A 20,590-nucleotide genomic window follows, 5' to 3' on the forward strand; every position below is an offset into this window, starting at 1 on the left:
TTTAATCCGAGAACGCACGATGTATTTGTTAGTTTCAATCAAGAGTTGTTTTAAAAAGGTACTTTGTGTCATTTGTATCTCTTTTAAGATGTTGTTTTATTTTGTTGTTGTGTTTCAATTTGACAAGCCGAATTTTTCAAGGAATATTAATGAATGAGCTCTCGGAACCATGTTTATACCAAGGCTCTTCATAGATTTTTTTTTCTATCTAAAATCTGATTTATTGCACTACTGCTGTTATAATGAATACCATACAGAATTTTTATACTGCATGAGTTTTGCTCATTATTAAAGGCCGTTTCGTGACCTTTAATTGATTATATCCACGTCATTTGGTCTCTTAAGAATAGTTGAATAATTGGTAATCATACATCTTCTTATGTATATATCACGCATGTTCATATTCTGTTCATATCTAAATTAATGCTGTAACTATGTTATCATATTACTTTAGGAAGACGTAATCTGATATCGCATATATTTGTGGAAGACAAAAAATACCCTGAATTAGATCTTCGGTATGGTGTACCTGAAAGGGTATGTTTAACCATATTTCTGAATATCGATTTATTTATGAATATTTGAATCTGTTGAGTATCTTATGATCGATGAAGAGAATGATTTTTTTCTAATTAATGTGGTTTTTTTTATAATATCATATTATTTCGAGCATTATTTCTTACTATAATTTCAAAATTAGATATTAATTTTTGTTTTATCTAGAAGATCACATGGTGTTTATATTGGCACAAAAGTTTTAAAAGTTTAAAAGGCCGAAGAAATATACAATAAAAGTGAACATTTTGAATAAAAGATATTATATTTCAATTGTTTTTTAGGGGCTGCCTTCCTTATTTAAACAGCTTAAACAGAATAACACACAGAACAGACGTATGTATTATCTTCCTTTATTCTTTTTTAGTTGAATACAATAATATATGATGCATGGTAAGGTACATGAATAAATTTGCTCCGATATTTAACATAGATTGTGTTTTAACAGATTTCTAGTTGTATAAAGTTAGAATATTTCACGACTAAGAAATATTAATGTTTCTCAAAAATAATTTGCTGTTTCTTAAAAATTATAACGATGATATGGGTTTTGTTGTGTTTAAATTTTTTGGTTGACTTTCAGATGTAATCAGAAAATCATATTTCAACTTAAGAACGTCACAAAGGCGAATATTAAACGAACTACAGATTACACAAGCGGACATAAAGGCAGCGGACAAACCGTTAATTCAAGCAAAGGTACATGTAGGGATAGAATTATAAAAAAAAAGTATGAATGTACCACCATCGAAAGACAAAATATCAAAGCACAATCACCAAAATGTCGGCATTCACCTCTAAAGTAACCAAACTTTTAAACAGACTTGTTTAAAAAGAATATAGTAAAGATAATGTTGTCACGTCATTAAAGATGGCATATTTTGGTATTAACATTGGTTCACTCAAAAGGTTTTTGCATCGGAAATAAACAGAACTTTGCTTAAACCAGTTGTAAGCATGATACGGGTTATGTTCTTCTGATAAAGGCCGTCAGATAATTTATGCCTTTTGGTCGGGTTGTTGTCTCTTTGATACATTCACCGTTTCTATTCTCAATTGTTTAATATTAAAAGGTAATAATCAATAATGTTTTAAATACCAACAATGGAGATTGAAATAAAATTCTAGAACGATACATTTTTATCTAATCTTTGCGCATATGAGTCTACACTCTCTCTTGAAATGCTATATACCGTATCACATAAAATTGTGCATATTTGAGAATATGTATTAGTTGTTGATAAACATATACTTTACGATTGGCTGAAAACTATTATGCAACGAAAACTTGTACACGTGTACACATTGTTTTTCTTTGTAGTATTTTTTTTTTTAGAAAAGAACGGGAATAAAAAAATCAACATCGTGTGAAAGAAGATGGGTGCTTTAAATTACAAATAATACTTCAGTTATGATCTTTGCTTAATATATTATCAACATTTTTTACTTTATCAGCACAGTTTCATTGCGGTTTATGAACCAGTGACTGTCGATTTTATCCAGTCTTTACCTCATCTCGACAAACAAACGAGTACAGAGGTACTTCAAATGTTAGATTCTCCAAGTAGAGAGGAAAGAAGAAATATACCTGGGAATTATCAATACTTACTTGTAAGTATCTTACCACCAACTGAAACGAAACAATGTCTTGAATGATTTGAGAAATCGAGAAAATAGGAATAGTTGAATTATTTTTTTTTTGTCTCAGACATAAAAAAATCCCGAACTATTCAAAGAAAAGCGATAGATTAAAGCTAAACATTATTAAAATCCGAAAATAAATGTGTGGTATAAATACATGTGTTTTTTTTGTAATTGGATAAAGGATGGAAAGCGCACTATCTAAAGCACCGTAGCTTTGTTGTGAATTTTAACAATATAGATCGTTTTTATTGTTGAATTAATACCTTATTATTGACTGAAGGAAATATTGTAAGTATCATTATATTTAAAAGACTTTATAATGGTTTCTGATGTACAAATTCTACGAGTTCAGCAATTAATTGGCAATATTTTTATTTATAGAAATACAAACTTCATAAAAGTACAAATCTGTTAGAACTAGCGTTCAAACATTTTTATGGTGATCCTGAAGAAAATGAATTTGCATACCTGAAGATAGTACACAATCTAGTCAAGTTTATTGGTGAAATGCAGAAGCGTAACTGGATACTCCGAGATCTGTGTGCTGATAATATCTTCGTATTGGATATAAATCAGGAGGTAATTTGGTTTAAAAGCACTAAAATGTAACAGTTGTGTTCTTTATTAAGGTAATGACTGTTTTTGTTCACGCACCACCAACAACTGACTATAGGTTGCACTTTAAAAATATAGCTGTTTTATAAACTGTCAATCTTTTAGTGAGAAATGTAATGTACCTAGATATTTTGTTTTCTTTACTAAGTTGTTGCTATATATGATCTCTATGTTTCATAGAGACATAAGGAATGTTACCAGTATAAATACATGTCGTAGCGGCGAAACTTTAATTCTGAGGAAAACCCAAAGTGAAAGGAAAGGTAGATCAGAACTGTGATATGTGTTTAAACTTTAAATATGTGAAACATTATAGCAAAGTACTAAACTATAACCAGGGCTCTGCATTTTTCATTTTAATATAATGCGATTCGACCTTTTTTTAGAAAAAGTAAATACATGCAACTGACGATCGATAATGTGAAGTTCCTACGAGAATATATATATGTGTATGCAACTGTCATACGGTTGAGATGTTTATCTAGCTATCAGGCCAGGTGTAATCTTCCACTTTCTACATAAGTAAATGCCTGTGCCAAGTCAGAAACATTGCAGTTGTCGTCGTCAATTCGTGAGATATGTTTTCGCTTTTCAGTTTGCTATTTCATCAGGGACTTTCCGTTTTGAATTTTCAGTTAATTTGTGATTTTACTTTTTTCTTATATCAATTTACTTACAACTACAGATAACTATGCCACGACTTGGTCGAATGTTGTGGTTTGATTCAAATGGCGTCTTGGATGATTGTATCATTGATGAAGTCAAACAGGACAGGAGACGCTGGTGAGAACGTTATATTGTGTATATTTTATTTATATTTGCTCTGAAATCTAAACGTCCAGTTTCAGTCTTATTTCTTGTATTATTAATTTATGGCAAATCATAAATAATTTACAAACAAGAATATGTTACAATTGTTTAAATATACATAAAATATATATACAAAGACCAATTTTTGAAATACATATAAAAATATATACATAGATCAATTGAAAAATAGTTTTTTTTTTATCATAGCTTGGTGCGACTTGTTTCGATTAGTTGCTTCAATATCTTAAAATTTTCCTGTGTTCATGTTAGCAATGGTGCCTTTTTTACAATTTCTAGGAAATGAAATTAACATTCTGATAGAGAAAACCTTTTTCTTTATACATGAAACATGTCATTTCTTAGCTTTTGACAAAATAAACACAAGTCTAAATATATATATACATGTATTTGTTTTGATTTGAAAACAGTGAGTGTAACCATAAACTAAGATCTCGTACAATCTCACATATGATTCTTTTTAAAATAGGTTACCAATTGAGGTTATTCAAAATGGTCAATACTCCAAGGAAGGTGATATATATATGCTGGCAATGGTAATATATGAACTTTACATGGCGCTTGATGTTCATCAACATGACAACATGGCTAGCGAGTTAGCATGTGCACCGTTTGCAAAAGTTTCCATTTCTGAGGTAGATATTTATAGACATTGGTTTTTAAATAGGTGCACTTTTATTCACGAAAATGAATGTAATAAACATGTATAGAATAAAGCGGGGGTGAGCTATGAATGTCAACACTTGTGAGAGCTCATCTCACATACAAACGTTATAAAACTTAACGATACTTTAAAGAAGTTTTTTCTCATTAATAGATATCTCTCAACGTGTTAAGGTATTTATATACCATTGGCTTGCACATATTTGGGTTCAAAATTAGACACATGATGTATAAGTATGTATGTCATGTACAAAATACGTACTCAAAGGTCTTACAACATATGTTGGACACATATCATCAGTAATTGATTGATGTAAAGTAGGTTTACACTTTTTTGAAGACTTTCACATGTTTCAGGGCTTAAAAAACTACCATTTTTTAAAATTTCTACAGTAAATTGTATGCACAAACGACGACGTTTTGGTGTTAGTTTGAAGATGTCAACTGATATATCACCAATTCGGAAACATGTAGACAAAACACGGTGACGCACATACACAAGAAATTATATTTCCAAACAGAGTGTAACTTTGCAATGCGATATAGAAAGTCCCATATGACGATATAGACTACAATACACTCGGCTTACCATCTCTTTTCTGACATCTGTATTTTGTAGTTACTGAAGACCCTATACAGCGGAGAAGTCCCAATGCAACCAGACGTTTGTCCTGATTGGTTGTACGACATTATGAAGCTATGTTGGAATAGAGACAGAACACGCAGACCAACTACTAATTATATTCTAAAAGAAATAAGTAGCAACATGGAGATTATGAGAAAGATGGAGTAAGTCATGGTCGTTAATACAATTTGAAGTATCATTGTTTGACAAATACATTTGTTCATTATAAAAACCCAATCATGAATGGATACAAAAAACAAACAAAAAATGATCATTAAAATTTTTGGTTTGAGCTGTTAATAAATTATTGCTCTATTGTCATTGAAAGCAATGGTAAGGCTTATTATTTCTTCTACCATCTGAAATGTTTTTCTTTTAATTTTGCCACAGAAAAAGAGTTTCGAAACATGATACCGTACCGTGATAACGGTTTCACACTTGACCCTTTGTGTCCAAGCATTTCTTCCTGTATTATTGTTCTCCTTGTTAACTCTTTTTTCTCAGTATTACTTTCTAATTGTAAAAGAAATCAACAACACAATTTCACAAATGTTTGAAAAACTTCAATCGATTTGTACCGAACCGACCCGGTAACATCTAATGGCAGACCTCTTTCAAAATTTAACATTTTTAAATTGTTTCTCGACAAATGGATACATGTAAATGTAGTTTATACAGTTATGAGTTAATATGGAAGTCCCGAATATTTTCATCATTACTCATTCCATGATCAAACATTATTGATGTAAACATGGACTCAATCAAAATATTACAAAATTTTATGATCTAAATTATGAAACCATTTCCAAGTGTTCATGGCAATATTCTATGTCTGATATTCATAAAATAGTGCAGAAATGTAGCTTTTACATTGTTTCTGTACCACTCTTGTCACAAGGTGATAAAAACTTTTAGATAAACATTTCATATGAATATATTTTAGACATAAAAAATACTTACTAGTATATTACATTAACATTTCATGTTCACAATTTCAGGTCGTCAAAACCAGAAGTGAATAACCACTCCGACCAAGAAATGTACGATGAGCTCGAGGATTCTGAACTAGAAGGGGATTATGAACCTTTAAATGACACTAACAGTATCGATAGTGAAAACTATGACAGCCTTGGCGATGGAAGTGTAGAAAATGGTTTTAGATGTGTAAATAGTATTTCATCAGAAAATCAAAATGACTACATGAACGATTATCAATTTACGGATGCAAAAACTACAGATAAATCGATCATAGATGTTATTTATCATCCTAACGACACCTCGAAAAATGAAACTTCGGCAAGTTATATAAATGGTGATAATGTTGTTTTCAAAGAAAATACCAAATCCATCAATGAAGACTTGAACCAAGTATTCAAGGAAGATCGATTAAACGGTAGCAATTCGTCGGAAGCAAGTAGTAGTTACTTCCGTTCTGATTTTCCTAACCAGGCATCAATCAAAACACTACCAAAGAACTCGCAAAAAACGGAAGCTTTTAAATTTATCAATTTCATTTCGAAACAATCTCCAACACCATGTGAAATAAGGCCAATAGACATTCAAGGAATGGAACAGAGTTCGTCTTCAAATAATCTAATGACACCAGCAAAATGCAATGCTGAAAATACGTATCATGAAACGAAATCCGAAAGGGGCAAAACAGCAGATGACGATAATTTCCGCGATATTTCAAGAGAAAGTAGCACATACTTTTTTTTGCATACACCAACCGCCAATGCTGTAGATGAAGGCATCGAAAGTGAGTCATATAAAGATTTTGAATCTGCTACAAATAGCGAATTATTTTCACCACCGGAAGACAACGATTATTTGACTGTTGTGTATGCACATATTTAGACTGTATACAGACGCAAACTACACTGTTTGTAAATATGCTATGTGTATTCAAATAACATTATTCAGGGACAAAATGATATTCGGAAAATAGTCAACCAGACATCGGTTTACTTTATGTATATTGAACAATACCAGTAAAGGCCGAGAACAATTTGAATGCTTTTTCCATATGAACTTTCCTTTAAAAAAAATTAGAGATATTTAAAAAATATCTTTGTAACATATGCATGATATGTTATTTAACAAATATATAATTTTTTTGGTTGAATTTTATTAAATTCCCACAATAGAATCAATTGTATAATACTGAAGATAGAATACAATAAAATTGAGAATGGAAATGGGGAATATGCCAAAGAGACAACAACCCGACCATAGAAAAAAACAACAGCAGAAGGTCACCAACAAGTCTTCAATGTAGCGAGAAATTCCAGAAATGTTTAGTATCGAATATAGTCCATTTGAAGAATATAAACGCAGGGTAATACATTATTGTAGATTGTAGTTAATATTTGCTCGATTATTATCTAAAAATGGTGTTCCTAATGCATGTTATCATACTTCACCTTATTATCGAATAGATTCATGTAAACACGTGCAGGTATCGATCAATTCAACTAATCGGAATACAATTATTATAATTCGTGGTTTAACTATTTATTAAGGAGACTCATCAAAATTAAATCACTTTCTTGACAAATTAAAATAAAGTAATAAGTTGAAAAGCATGGAGGACCAAAATTCCTAAAAGTTTGGCGAAATACAGCTAAATTATTATGTTGTGTTTCCCTTCGACGATGAGAAAAACATAAATACGATACAATATGTATGCTTTGATAGTATATCAATGTCTACTGCTCAGCAAACTTGAATAGTCTTATAATTTTCTTTCACAATGTCACAGGCTTTCTGATTCAAAACAGTATCGAAATGTATGCAGTCACATCCTCAAACGATGTGTTTTTCAATTAAAGAGGGGCGACAGATACAAGAGGGACAGTCAAACTCATAGATCGAAAAATAAACTGACAACGTCATGGCTAAAAAATAAAAAGACAAACAGACAAATAGTACACAAGTCACAACATAGAAATCTGAAGAGTATTCAGTACAAACCCCTTAAAAAACTGGGGGTGATCTCAGGTGCTCCGGTAGGGAGATCCTGTTCCAACCTGTCGTGTTACAAACCCAATAAATATTCTTATTTGGTAGTGTCACTCGTGGTTACCAGGGAAACGGTTTGTAGTTACGACATGAGCAACATATGCGATAACATCTGTGAAATTTTTATTCCATAACGGTCAACTAACTCGTGATGGCGTCCGAAAAAATGTACAAGAAATGATTTTGCCTTCACCATTTGGAACTCTTGGTTTTATAGTTTCCTTGTAAGCAGCAACCATCTGTCAAGGAAATCATGATAGAAAATACAAGCACGGGAATATCGTATCAATTGGGAGATAAATACTCTATATGCAGGTGCTGCTGTAATGTTGCTACATAGAAATGAAAAATTCACAATTTGGAGGCTGAAAGAATGTCTTTTTGTCGTAAAGTTTTGTTTTCAACCGACCCTCATTGTCAACTTCTAGATGTAAGTCAAGATATGAGGCAGACCTAACTGTATCTGCTGTATTCTTTATCTCTAGTTTAAGAAAGATTCGTTCAACATAGTCACCAAATTTTGAACTATTTAGTAAGAGAACATCGTCTATTTAGCGGAAAGTAAAATTAAAGGATATTGCTAACTTCTTATCTTCCTTCCCAAGAAGTTCCTGTATAAGTCAGCCTCATAATAATAAAGTAACAAGTTGACAAGAAGAGGGGCACAATTGGTTCTATGATTTGCGCATCTTCATAAATGTGATTAGAATTTGTCCTCCAGATCTTTTCACTGGGTAAACACTTTGATACACCACATTGATGAAAGTAATTACGTTACATGTGTAAATACTATTATATATATTTCACTGTGAAAATACAAAACACATAGATATAAGCAGGTGTGATATGCGTGTCAAGGAGAAAACTCTCTACCAAAAAGAAAAATGTGTATAACGAACACCATGATAGGTCAAAGTAAGGTATTTAATACGGAGCTTTCATTCACAACAAACAGCAAGTTACAAAGTGCTCCAAAAAGTGTAAAAATTTTCAAACAGGAAAATCACGAATAAAAATCGAGAAATACTTATGAACCACATCAACAAACGACGACAACTGAACAACAGGTTTCTAAGACTTAAGGTTATTTCGATACTTGACGGCTTACAATTCGGATTTATTTCGTTAAGAAAAGACATTGTAATGAACAAAATATGTAAATAAAAAATTGAAAATGTTTTCGTTAAGATTTCTGAGGATTGAACATTACTTATTCAGGTTGTGAGTTTACCGCCTTAGTTTATAAAATCAATGTCCTCTAGAAAAAAAACCATGTAGTCCTATAATTCGGCAAGCGTTTAGTACAGCCGACTTGTAACAGGTGCGCCAATTGGTAACATCACGGATTTTTTTATGAACCATACTAACACACGTATTACATCAAATGAACTACCGAAAATAATTGAATCTTTCAAAAAAATAGCAAATTGAATATTCGATCGAAAGAATACGTCATTTCTGGAATCATGTCTTTCACTAGAAAAGATCGATAATTTCGCACGCCATTATGACGTCATTTAACAAATACAAGGCGCGGTTGAATCCCTGCCCTATTTAAAGTTTCCAGCACTTTCATACATGTATGTATAATCGTCTTTATGTAGGGTAGTATAGAAATAATTTCTGTTCCGTAAGTATGTAATCGTGATTCACGTACGACTGTGGGAGGATGACCATCTTATTAGAATTTAATTTCCCTAATATTTTGTGCAGTATACAATCAAATTTTTTCACCGTTTGCTCAAGATGTGTTGGAAATGACGATGCATACAGTTTTGTCACGTGGTGATGGAAGTCACATGATAGATTCGGCTGAAAATGTTATCCCGGAACTGGAGATTACAAATGATAATGATGCACGAAAATATCTAAAATGTGCAATTATGTGACTTAAAAAAAATGAAGCAAACCCCTTTAACTATTTTTAAAATCAGTTAAATATAAATTTCGATTGCAAAAACAAATAGGTGTACAGAATATTCGTAAGACATTAATTCGATAAAGAATTCAAACAAAAAAAACCTATATTTTTTCTTACAAAAATGCTAACATTCAATTCTATTTTTTTCAGTTCTTCTGGCTTTATTTATAAAACAATTGTCATGATTTGTTTTTTAATCCATCAATATATCACGCATATTAAAATGCTATCAATTCTACCTACACAGTTGACACATCCAGCGTTGTCTTTAATAACTAATATATATGTACCCGATGAAAAGTATATCTAATGTAATGCATAAGTGTAAGTGATACTATTTGTATCATAAGCAGTTTCTCTAAAATTCGGATTATTGTAGTTATGGTGATCTGTTATCATATCAACACGTTTTTGTCTAAGGTAGTAGCTACTATCAAACATTTATTTATATATACAAATGAACTACAAGTTTTAAAATATTTGTTAATAAAAGAAGATTTGAAGCGTTCAGTAAAAATCTTTAAAAAAAAATAACTCAGGTATCCAAATTGAAAATCTCTAATTTCGATTGCAAAAACAAATAGGTGTACAGAATATTCGTAAGACATTAATTCGATAAAGAATTCAAACAAAAAAAAACTATATTTTTTCTTACAAAAATGCAAACATTCAATTCTATTTTTTTCAGTTCTTCTGGCTTTATTTATAAAACAATTGTCATGATTTGTTTTTTAATCCATCAATATATCCCACATATTAAAATGCTATCAATTCTACCTACACAGTTGACACATCCAGCGTTGTCTTTAATAACTAATATATATGTACCCGATGAAAAGTATATCTAATGTAATGCATAAGTGTAAGTGATACTATTTGTATCATAAGCAGTTTCTCTAAAATTCGGATTATTGTAGTTATGGTGATCTGTTATCATATCAACACGTTTTTGTCTAAGGTAATAGCTACTATCAAACATTTATTTATATATCCCAGTCAGCAGACTAACAGTGGGCCAACGTTGGCAAATGGTCGGCCCGTTGGTCGACCGTTGGTGTTGGCTTCACAACATTGGCCCAACGTTGGCAAATTGTTGGTCCGTTAGTCGCAAATTTATATTTTACGCTTTATTTCTCTTGGGAGGCGGATAATTTCGATTGCAGCAGGCTTTATGAAATGTTAATGTTATACCGAAAGTGTTTATCAACTGAAATTACATTTACAACTCTATGTTGGGCCAATGCTGGCCCAACGTTGCGTGATCATATATTATACTCTATATATAAGTCAGGTAAAATTTATACTGGAATATCATTACAGTATAAACTGTAATAAAAAAAATGTATTTCGTAAACATAGATTGCCTGGTTAAAAATTCAAATTTATTGCAATCATTATTTATAATAACCTTATTCATTAAACTTTGTGAAACATAATAATAATAGCAATTATATGCAGAGTGATATTTGATACAGCCAGTCTGTTAATATAGCCCAATCTGATAAGGTTGACCATATGTTCGACAAATTTCAAAGATAGTTGCTATGGTAATTAAGTTTATAGGAAATCTGAATGTAATGGGATGGTCACTTTTGTGATTATTTCCTGTTGTGTATTTGTAAGAAAGCAGTGATACGAAGAAAACAAAAAGAGAAAATCATGTCATCTGAGATTCAAAGAGAAAGATAATAACATGTAAGTTGTAACTTTAAAAAATCTGATATTTTTATACGATTCAGAATGACAAATACAATATGACTTTTTAATCTAAGGGATGTTGTTAAAAATCAAAACATATATTAATTTCTATCATTTTATAATGCTGATCTTGAAGTTTATACGTTTCGGGCGAAATATTTTCTAGATTTTAAATCATTTCAATCCTATCAATTATCATGAAATATTTGCCACTGAACATTAGTATTTTCAAACAAATGGTAAGTTATATAAATCTATAACCACAACATGTATGATCATTACCGAAGTTAATGGAATAAAATTGTCTTAAGATGTACCTTATTCCGTAATGTTTCAAAAATGTGGTATAATGATTTCTACTTCATTAAAATATAAATGAATTCGTTAGTTTTATTGTATTTCTAAATCGCATGCAAACAGATACGATATATTTGTGAAACCTGATCATACACACACTTGAATGTGTAACAGTGTTTTTATATATCAAATATATAACTTCATTAATACACATCTAAATTATTCTTTATATATCATGTATATTACGAATATATAAAGTATGATACCGAATTCTGAAATAATAGTAATAAGGGTTTGTTATACCCACAAATCCGTCTAATACTAATGAATTTCTGACCATTAGACAAATAACCAATATAAAAAAAATGGTTATTTAAGATTTTATTTTGTATTAAATAGTGTTTAAACTATTTAGAATATACATTAATTTATATTACATATCTAGAAGAGAGATTACGCACGAATGCATTAGGCAAATACACAGTTCAAGTTTACTTATAACTTTATTACAGAGTCGGTTAGAAAAAAAACATAGCTGTAAAGAGTCTTCGGATAAGGAGATAGATGATGCAGCTAAAGATTGGCGGCGCTTAAGCCTTGACAGAGAAGGTGGCAAGAAACAGAGAAGGGAAAAAAATAACATATATAAATAATAATGACACTGTTGAAGTTCAAATTGAGGAGGACACTACTCGTGGTGACGACCAATGATATCAAATTTAGAATAAATAAAGTTTCATCTTCTGAATAATTTAATTTTCATTCTGGATCTGGAACCAATACAACTAAAATTACATCTCCGAAAAAACTATTTGTATGATCGCCTAACCATAAGCCATACGTCATTTGTTCTGTTAAAGAAATTAATGAAATTGATATGAAAAAAGAAGATGTGGTATGATTGCTAATGAGACAACTCTTTACAAGACACCAAATGACACAGAGTTTATCTGGTCGATCCATCAAACATTGCCAAAGAAATATCTTAGCGTCACACAATAAATAAAATTAAAGAGGCAAAGTTCATGAAAAAAACAAGGACAGTAACAACAATGGGAAATACAAAAATACAGAATTGCTACCTTAAACTTTGGCAGTTTGGAATACAAAAAAAGATCAAATGCGCTCCGGACTATTTATCATATACAGCTCCTCATGCAGCATCCATTGTAATTTGGTTGAAACGATAGACCAACGTATTGCCAACATAAAAATGAGAAATACCTACATTGGACCAACATAGTGCCAACATAAGAAAAGATATTTCTACGTTGGTCCAACGTTGTGCCAACATGGATTTCGTTTTTCATACAATGGGCCAACGTTGGCTCTATGTATTGCATATAACCGTACAACGTTGGGCCAACATGAAGCCATCGTGTTGGGCCAACGTAGGCCCACTTTGCACTTATACGTTGGGCCAACGTTAAAATACAACGATGGGCCAATGCAATGATATACGTTGTGCCAATGTTGGGCCAACATACTCATGTTGTCTGGGATACAAATGAACTACAAGTTTAAAAATATTTGCTAATAAAAGAAGATTTGAAGCGTTCAGTAAAAATCTTTAAAAAAAAAATAACTCAGGTATCCAAATTGAAAATCTCTAATTTATTTTTAAAATTCGGATAAATAGAATGGTAATGTTGTTGATGATATGTTCCTAGATACTAAGGTGGATTGGTTGCTTTTGTGCATAGTTTACGATCAACAATAGTAATGAAGTATGATTTGTTCATGAAATTATAAAGAAAGCGCGAATCAAATCTTGAAAAGTTAAAAACACAATATGAATGATAACCACAAGTTGTCTCATTATTCCTTATACCGTTCATCATGTTTATATGTTAGGAAGATTACCTGTGACAGGGTGCCATTTTGTTTTACCCTGGTCCCACGTCTAAGCCAAAAATAGTTATCAGTTTCACACTAAAACATATATTAATAATCATCGTATTAAGTGTAATAGAATAAATCATAACTCCCATATTAAAAAGGCACAACGAGTGCATCAATAATAATAATAATAATAATAATAATAATAATAATAATAATAATAATAATAATAATAATAATAATAATAATAATAATAATAATAATAATAATAATAATAATAATAATAATAATAATAATAATAATAATAATAATAATAAATAATAATAATAATAATAATAATAAAATAATAATAATAATACCTCCTTATTGCAAAGACCAGTCTGTACCAATCATTTCTTATTACTATACCAAACCTATTGCAGCTAAATTTTTCAATTATAAACACGTTTTGCAGGATCTTAGTATTGACGACTTCAAGTCTAAACCTCCTGATTGCACTTGCGCTAGTTGACAATTCCCATATAATCCGGCTGGCCACGTTATTACCGGTGACCTCAACATTGTTAATATCACTTCCCTACGAAATGTGTTATCGAAAGGTCAAAAATATCGTTAGCCAATATCTATCAATTGGAAATACAACTTTAAAATTTATATGGATTCAGTCGAGGATTATGCCAGGCAATGGACTAAGCGTGAGAAGGAAGATGTAGACACTATTTCCGAACGGATTAAGGCAGTGAGGTCGTTGATACAAATCAGAATTAAGAAACTGAATGGATCTATCAATGCCCATGCTACGTCAATCTTTAAAGACCCTAATGTTGCAAAACACTTATCCTACCTTCATGATAAATATGTAGCTGTCCCCGCAGATAAAGCCTCAAACAACATCGTTTTTGTGTGTAAAACTCATTACATTAACTGCTTGATAAACGAATTAGGTATTGACAATTCACTTGGAAACCCAACATATACCCTCATCGACATTTACCAAAGAGGAAATCCTGGATAATCATATGTCTGTTCTATGTTCCTTTGGAAATTCAACCAAAGATGATGAACTGGATCTTCCATCACTGTATTGGATACCTAAACTGCATAAATGTCACTACAAACAACGGTATATTGCTGGGTCTTCCAAGTGCTGCACGAAACCTCTTTCTAAATTATTAACATCTATTTTATCCGCAATCAAAGACGGGCTTCAAAGTTATTGTGAAAATGCATATTCTAGAGGTGGCGTGAATCAGATGTGGATACTTAAAAATTCCAAAGATCTTTTAGAGTACATACAATCTAACTCTCTTTCATCTTGTAATAGTATTAAAACATTTGACTTTTCTACACTTTATACAAGTATTCCTCATTCCAAACTAAAAGACAAATTGAAAGAGTTGGTATTGCTTTGTTTCATAAAAAAGAATGGCCAACGAAGATACAAGTATCTTGTCTTAGGAAAAAATAAATCCTATTTTGTAAAAGATAACTCTGATTCAAACAAAAAAAACTCTGAAACTGACATTATCAAGATGCTTGATTTCTTGATTGACAACATATTTGTGACGTTCGAAGGATGTGTTTTTCAACAGACTATCGGTCTTCCAATAGGAACGAATTGTGCCCCTCTTCTTGTCGACTTGTTTCTTTATTATTATGAGGCTGACTTCATACAGGAACTTCTTAGGAAGAAAGATAAGAAGATAAGAAGTTACTATATCCCTGTACTCTTCTTTCTGATATATACATTACAAAATGCTCAGAGTCTGAATTGACCAGTTTTTGTGCTCAACCAGTAAAATCGAGCACACATTTTACTCGACTAGTCTCGACATTGTCTAGACTGTACTTAAATGTACTCGACTAGGTCTGAACTTTAATTAGTCTGATTCAGTACTTGATAATCTTTGTGTAGTCTGAAATGGTCTTGACCAAGGCTCGACCTGTCTCGACCTGTCTTGACTAGTCTCGACTCAGTCTCAACCAGTCTCGACCTGTCTCGACTAGTCTTGACCTTCAAATTTAGTTTTGACTGGTGTAAATCAGCCCCTCAAACTAAATTAAATATTGATCTTACAAAATTCAAGCTTATAAAGTAGTTTGATTTATTGCTTTGAAATGAAAGAATTTAATTTTACAACAGGTAAAAATCAAAATTATGATATAAATTCAGATAGGTATCTTTAATTTTTTTTATTACTTTTTCAAATCAACTTGGATTTTCATCAAACTATGCAGCTATCTTAGATATATATTAAGCTTACTGAATCCCATGTCATTTAGTTTTTCGTTTGTATTGCTGTAAAATTGAAGAAGTAAATTAATCTAGTTCAAAAAAGCTAGAATTTGCAGTTCGAACAAAATAGAGATGGTGAGCTTTATTTTTTTTAATAGTATTTCAAATCAACTTGGATTTTCTTCAAACTATGCAGCTATCTTAGATACGTATTAAGCTAACTGAATCTCAGGTCATTTTGTTTTTTGTTTGTATTGCTGTAAAAATTAAGAATTATAGTAATCTTGGTAAAATAAAAAGCTAGGATTTGCAATTTGGACAAAATAGAGATAATACACATTCATTTTTTAAATAAGGTTTTCAAATCAACTTGGATTTTTATCAAACTATGCAGCTATCTTAGATATATATAAGGCTTACTGAATCCCAGGTCATTTAGCTTTTTATACGACCGCAAAAATTGAAAATGTTTTGGTCTTATATTGGTATCACGTTGGCGTCGTCGTCGTAGTCGTCCGTCGTCGTCGTCGTCCGAAGACATTTGATTTTCGCACTCTAACTTTAGTAAAAGTAAATAGAAATCTATGAAGTTAAAACACAAGGTTTATGACCATGAAAGGAAGGTTGGAATTGATTTTGGGTGTTTTGGTCCCAACAGTTTAGAAATTAGGGGCCAAAACGGGCTCAAATAAGTACTTTTCTTGGTTTTCGCACATAAACCTTAGTATAAGTAAACAGAAATCTATGAAATTTTAACATAAGGTCTATGACCACAAAAGAAAGGTTGGGATTGATTTTGGGAGTTTTGGTCACAACAGTTTAGGAATTAGGTGCCAAAAACAGGTCCAAAATAAGCATTTTTCTTGGTTTTTGCCACATAACAAGAAATATTCAAATGCACAGTGTTGCCCCGTTTTTAAATTGGTCTACATTAAGGTCCAAAGGGTCAATAATTAAACTTTGTTTGAGTTCAACAAAAATTGAATATATTGGGTTCTTCAAGATGCTGAATCTAACTACATATTTAGATTTTTAATATTTGGGCCCGGTTATGAAATTGGTCCACATTGAGGTCTAAAGGGTCTAAAATTGAACATTATTTGATTTCATCAAAAATTGAATTCTTGGGGTTCTATGATATGCTGAATCTAACCTAGTCGAGTACACTTAAGTACAGTTAAGTACAGTCGAGACAATGTCGAGACTAGTCGAGTAAAATGTGTTCTCGATTTTACTGGTCAAGCACAAAAACTGGTCAATTCAGACTCTGAGCAGTTTGTAGTGATAGATGATGTTCTTTCACTAAATAATTTAAAATTTAGGGACTATGTCGAGTGCATCTATCCCATTTAACTAGAGATAGATTATACAGCAGATACAGTTAAGTCGGCCTCATATCTTGACTTACATCTAGAAATTGACAACGAGGGTCGATTGAAAACAAAACTTTACGACAAAAGAGATGATTTCAGCTTTTCATTTCTAAGTAGCAACATTCCAGCAGCACCTGCATACGGTGTATATATCTCTCAATTGATACGATATTCCCGTGCTTGCATTTCCTATCATGATTTTCTTGATAGAGGGTTGTTGCTCACAAGGAAGCTATTAAATCAAGAGTTCCAAATGGTGAAGTTGAAATCATCTCTCCGTAAATTTTACGGACGCCATCACGAGTTGGTTGACCGTTATGGAATAACCGTTTCACAAATGATATCGGATATGTTCCTTACGTCGTAACTACAATCCCCTTCCCTTTCATATATGTGACCTACCGAATGAGACTATTTACAGGATTTGTTATCTCATAGTCAACACGACAGGTGCCACATGTTGAGCAGGATCTGCTTTAACTTCCGGAGCACCTGAGATCAACCCTAGTTTTTGGTGGGGTTCGTGTTGTTTTTTCCTTAGTTTTCTATGTTGTGTTATGTGTACTATTGTTTGTCTGCTTGTCCTTTTCATTTTTAGCCATGACGTTGTCAGTATATTGTTGATTTATTAGTTTGACTGTCCCTCTGGTATCTTTCGTCCCTGGTTTAAACAGTTCATTTTTATCATCATGAAAAATATAACATAATTAGTCCAGCATATATAAATGATTTTACGTGACATTTTCTTACTTGAATGATATATCTTGGGAATTTCCCTAACCACTCAGTCAATTTATTATAGAAAATAAAATTATATATGATCATGTGTACTAATGCGTTTACTGATAGTGTTGCATAAGATCCTGGCCACAAGACAAGCGGCAATGATAATAAAAATCATACATTAAGAATCTTCTCATTGCTTGATACACCCACCTTTCAAACATTTATCTTGTATTGCTGATCATTTTTGCTATTTACGGTTTATACCTATATATATGTTACAGTAAATAGGTGAAATTAGGAATTACACGTAACTACTAAACATTTCAGTAAATACCTGTAATCACTAGCCAATTTAGTAATTACATGTATTTACTAGTTGATTCAGTGATTACTGGTATTTACTGATTATTTTTGTCATTTTTACAGCTATTTACTGACTTGATTTTTTTGTTTTAAAATTAAAGACATATTTCAAGATACCAAACAAGAAAGTAAAGGGATAGGGATTTTTAGGGCTTATACTTAAGGATTTAGGAATATAAGGCACATAAAAAGTGCATACTCTTTAGAGTTTGTGAATCGAAACTGGAAAATGGTGTTTAATACGTTTTGAAACTCCCTAAAAATCGGCATGCAAGACATTGATATCAATCCAAAATTTAGACAGACATTTGTGGGAAGTATGAAGTGATATTGATTTGAAAATTGGTAAAAAGTTTTATCCAGACAAAATAGATGAAGTTCGAATTTTGTTTCAGGCTGATGATTTTGTGCAGAGTTGTGGTCCTTGAACTTTGAAAATTAACTCCACACTTACCCCTTATGCTTGAAAAATATTGATTTCAGAATTGGTTGAAAAATTGCAGATCAAGTTCAAATTTTGTTTATATCTGATGATTTTCTACATAACTTATATATTCATTTTGTGGCATATATGACCAAAAATTTAAAGCAAACACTGATATACATTATAACTCAAAAATATAAATCATGATTGATGAATAAATTGAGTTAAAAAAATCAGGTGAGCGATTCAGGATCTTGAGAGCCTATTGTTTATATTAATTTTGCTTTTCAAGTTGCCGAATGACAAAAGTTAAATACCTTTTTCTAAATAGTTCATCAGTTTTCCTAGTTATTCGTTTTTATATAGGGAGACTGTTCTTTTTCCCATTTAAACGGTTTTACACTAGTATTTTTGGGAGTCTTTTATAGCTTGCTGTTCGGTGTGAGTCAAGGCTAAGTATTGAAGGCTATATCTTGACATACAATGTTTTACTTAAAAAAAATATGTTATTTGAATGAGAGTTTTCTCATTTGCATTCCTACCACATCTTTCTATATCTATTAACTATAAAATTGAGAAAGGAAATGAGGAATGTGTCAAAGCGACAGCAATGACTTCTTCTGTCTGATATTTGTGATTAATCTAATCTTTTTTTGGATTGAATAAGTCACCTTAAAATTTCACCTCTTTTGTTGACATTATTTTCACTTTTGTCGAGCATGCATGTGACTTTTATCGCAAAAACGCGAGACATAGCGAACCAACCTATGTTCGGTCATCAGCGGCTAAATTTTAATAACTTTCTTAAATTATCCTGGATTTCTACCAAACTTGAAAAGAAGCTTGTTTATTATAATGAACTTGTTTGTAGTTTTCATGCCATATAACATTAACTTTTCACTATGACTGGGTTTCCACCAAACTTGGACAGAAGCTTGTTTATGATCATGAGATAATATCTTGAAGTAAAGTTTGTAAAATAATACTTTTATCGTATATCACTTATAGCTGATCTTAGATTTTTAACATTAATTTTTATAAATAAATTATTAACTTGCAAGTGCACAACTCATCAACCATGTTTCTCAGCATATTTAACAAAATAGAACCAGTGCGATTGCCTGCTAAAAGGGAATTCTAATTTCATTATAATTAATGACGTAACTACACAAAAATCGTATTTAATTTGCTATATATTTTGTAGCTTATATGCACCAATAACAAAAAAGAACATTTTAGGTTTATCACGTTCGAAGAGTATTCACTGATCTTCTAGTAGGTATTACCATAACTTTTGATCAGCTAACCATATTACAACATTGTTTAAACAGTTAGTAAATAGGTGTAAAAAATCATTTAAAAATTAGTAATTACTGGTAATAACTGGGCAGTTTTAGGAATTACTTGTATTTACTAAGTGCATCGGGAATTACATATAATTCCTAAATTTTAGTAATTACATGTAATTCCTAATTTCACCTATTTACTGTAACATATATATATGTTGTGTACTAGATGTATCTTTGTACGAATTATAATTTTTACAGAGTTTTGTACAAGTTATCAGTGTTTTCAGAACCCCTTTACACAAATGCATGATGCAAGCACACAGTCTTTTGCTTCATATTTCCTTGACTACTTTATACAGTCTAATACTGAGCATTTATACAAAAAGCCATTATAAGAACTTATAAGAACAGTCTTTTGCTTCATATTTCCTTGACTACTTTATACAGTCTAATACTGAGCATTGATACAAAAA

At 31.4% G+C, this 20,590-nt stretch overlaps 2 protein-coding genes across 2 annotated transcripts in view; both read left to right on the forward strand.

Moving 5' to 3' along the window:
• The window catches only part of LOC139524230 (uncharacterized), a 99,174-nt gene that overhangs the window by 59,978 nt on the left and 18,606 nt on the right, over positions 1-20,590 (forward strand). The window lies entirely within an intron of this gene.
• LOC139524228 (uncharacterized) overlaps positions 1-20,590 on the forward strand; it is a 40,717-nt gene that overhangs the window by 12,739 nt on the left and 7,388 nt on the right. The window contains exons 8-15 of the mRNA XM_071318892.1: positions 455-537; positions 840-891; positions 1,139-1,254; positions 2,011-2,166; positions 2,581-2,778; positions 3,500-3,597; positions 4,112-4,277; positions 4,925-5,094. Coding sequence (XP_071174993.1) covers positions 455-537; positions 840-891; positions 1,139-1,254; positions 2,011-2,166; positions 2,581-2,778; positions 3,500-3,597; positions 4,112-4,277; positions 4,925-5,094 — 1,039 coding nt within the window. The remainder of the gene's footprint in view (positions 1-454; positions 538-839; positions 892-1,138; positions 1,255-2,010; positions 2,167-2,580; positions 2,779-3,499; positions 3,598-4,111; positions 4,278-4,924; positions 5,095-20,590) is intronic.

The sequence above is a fragment of the Mytilus edulis genome, chromosome 5 (genome assembly GCF_963676685.1).
Source record: "Mytilus edulis chromosome 5, xbMytEdul2.2, whole genome shotgun sequence".
NCBI lineage: Eukaryota > Metazoa > Mollusca > Bivalvia > Mytilida > Mytilidae > Mytilus > Mytilus edulis.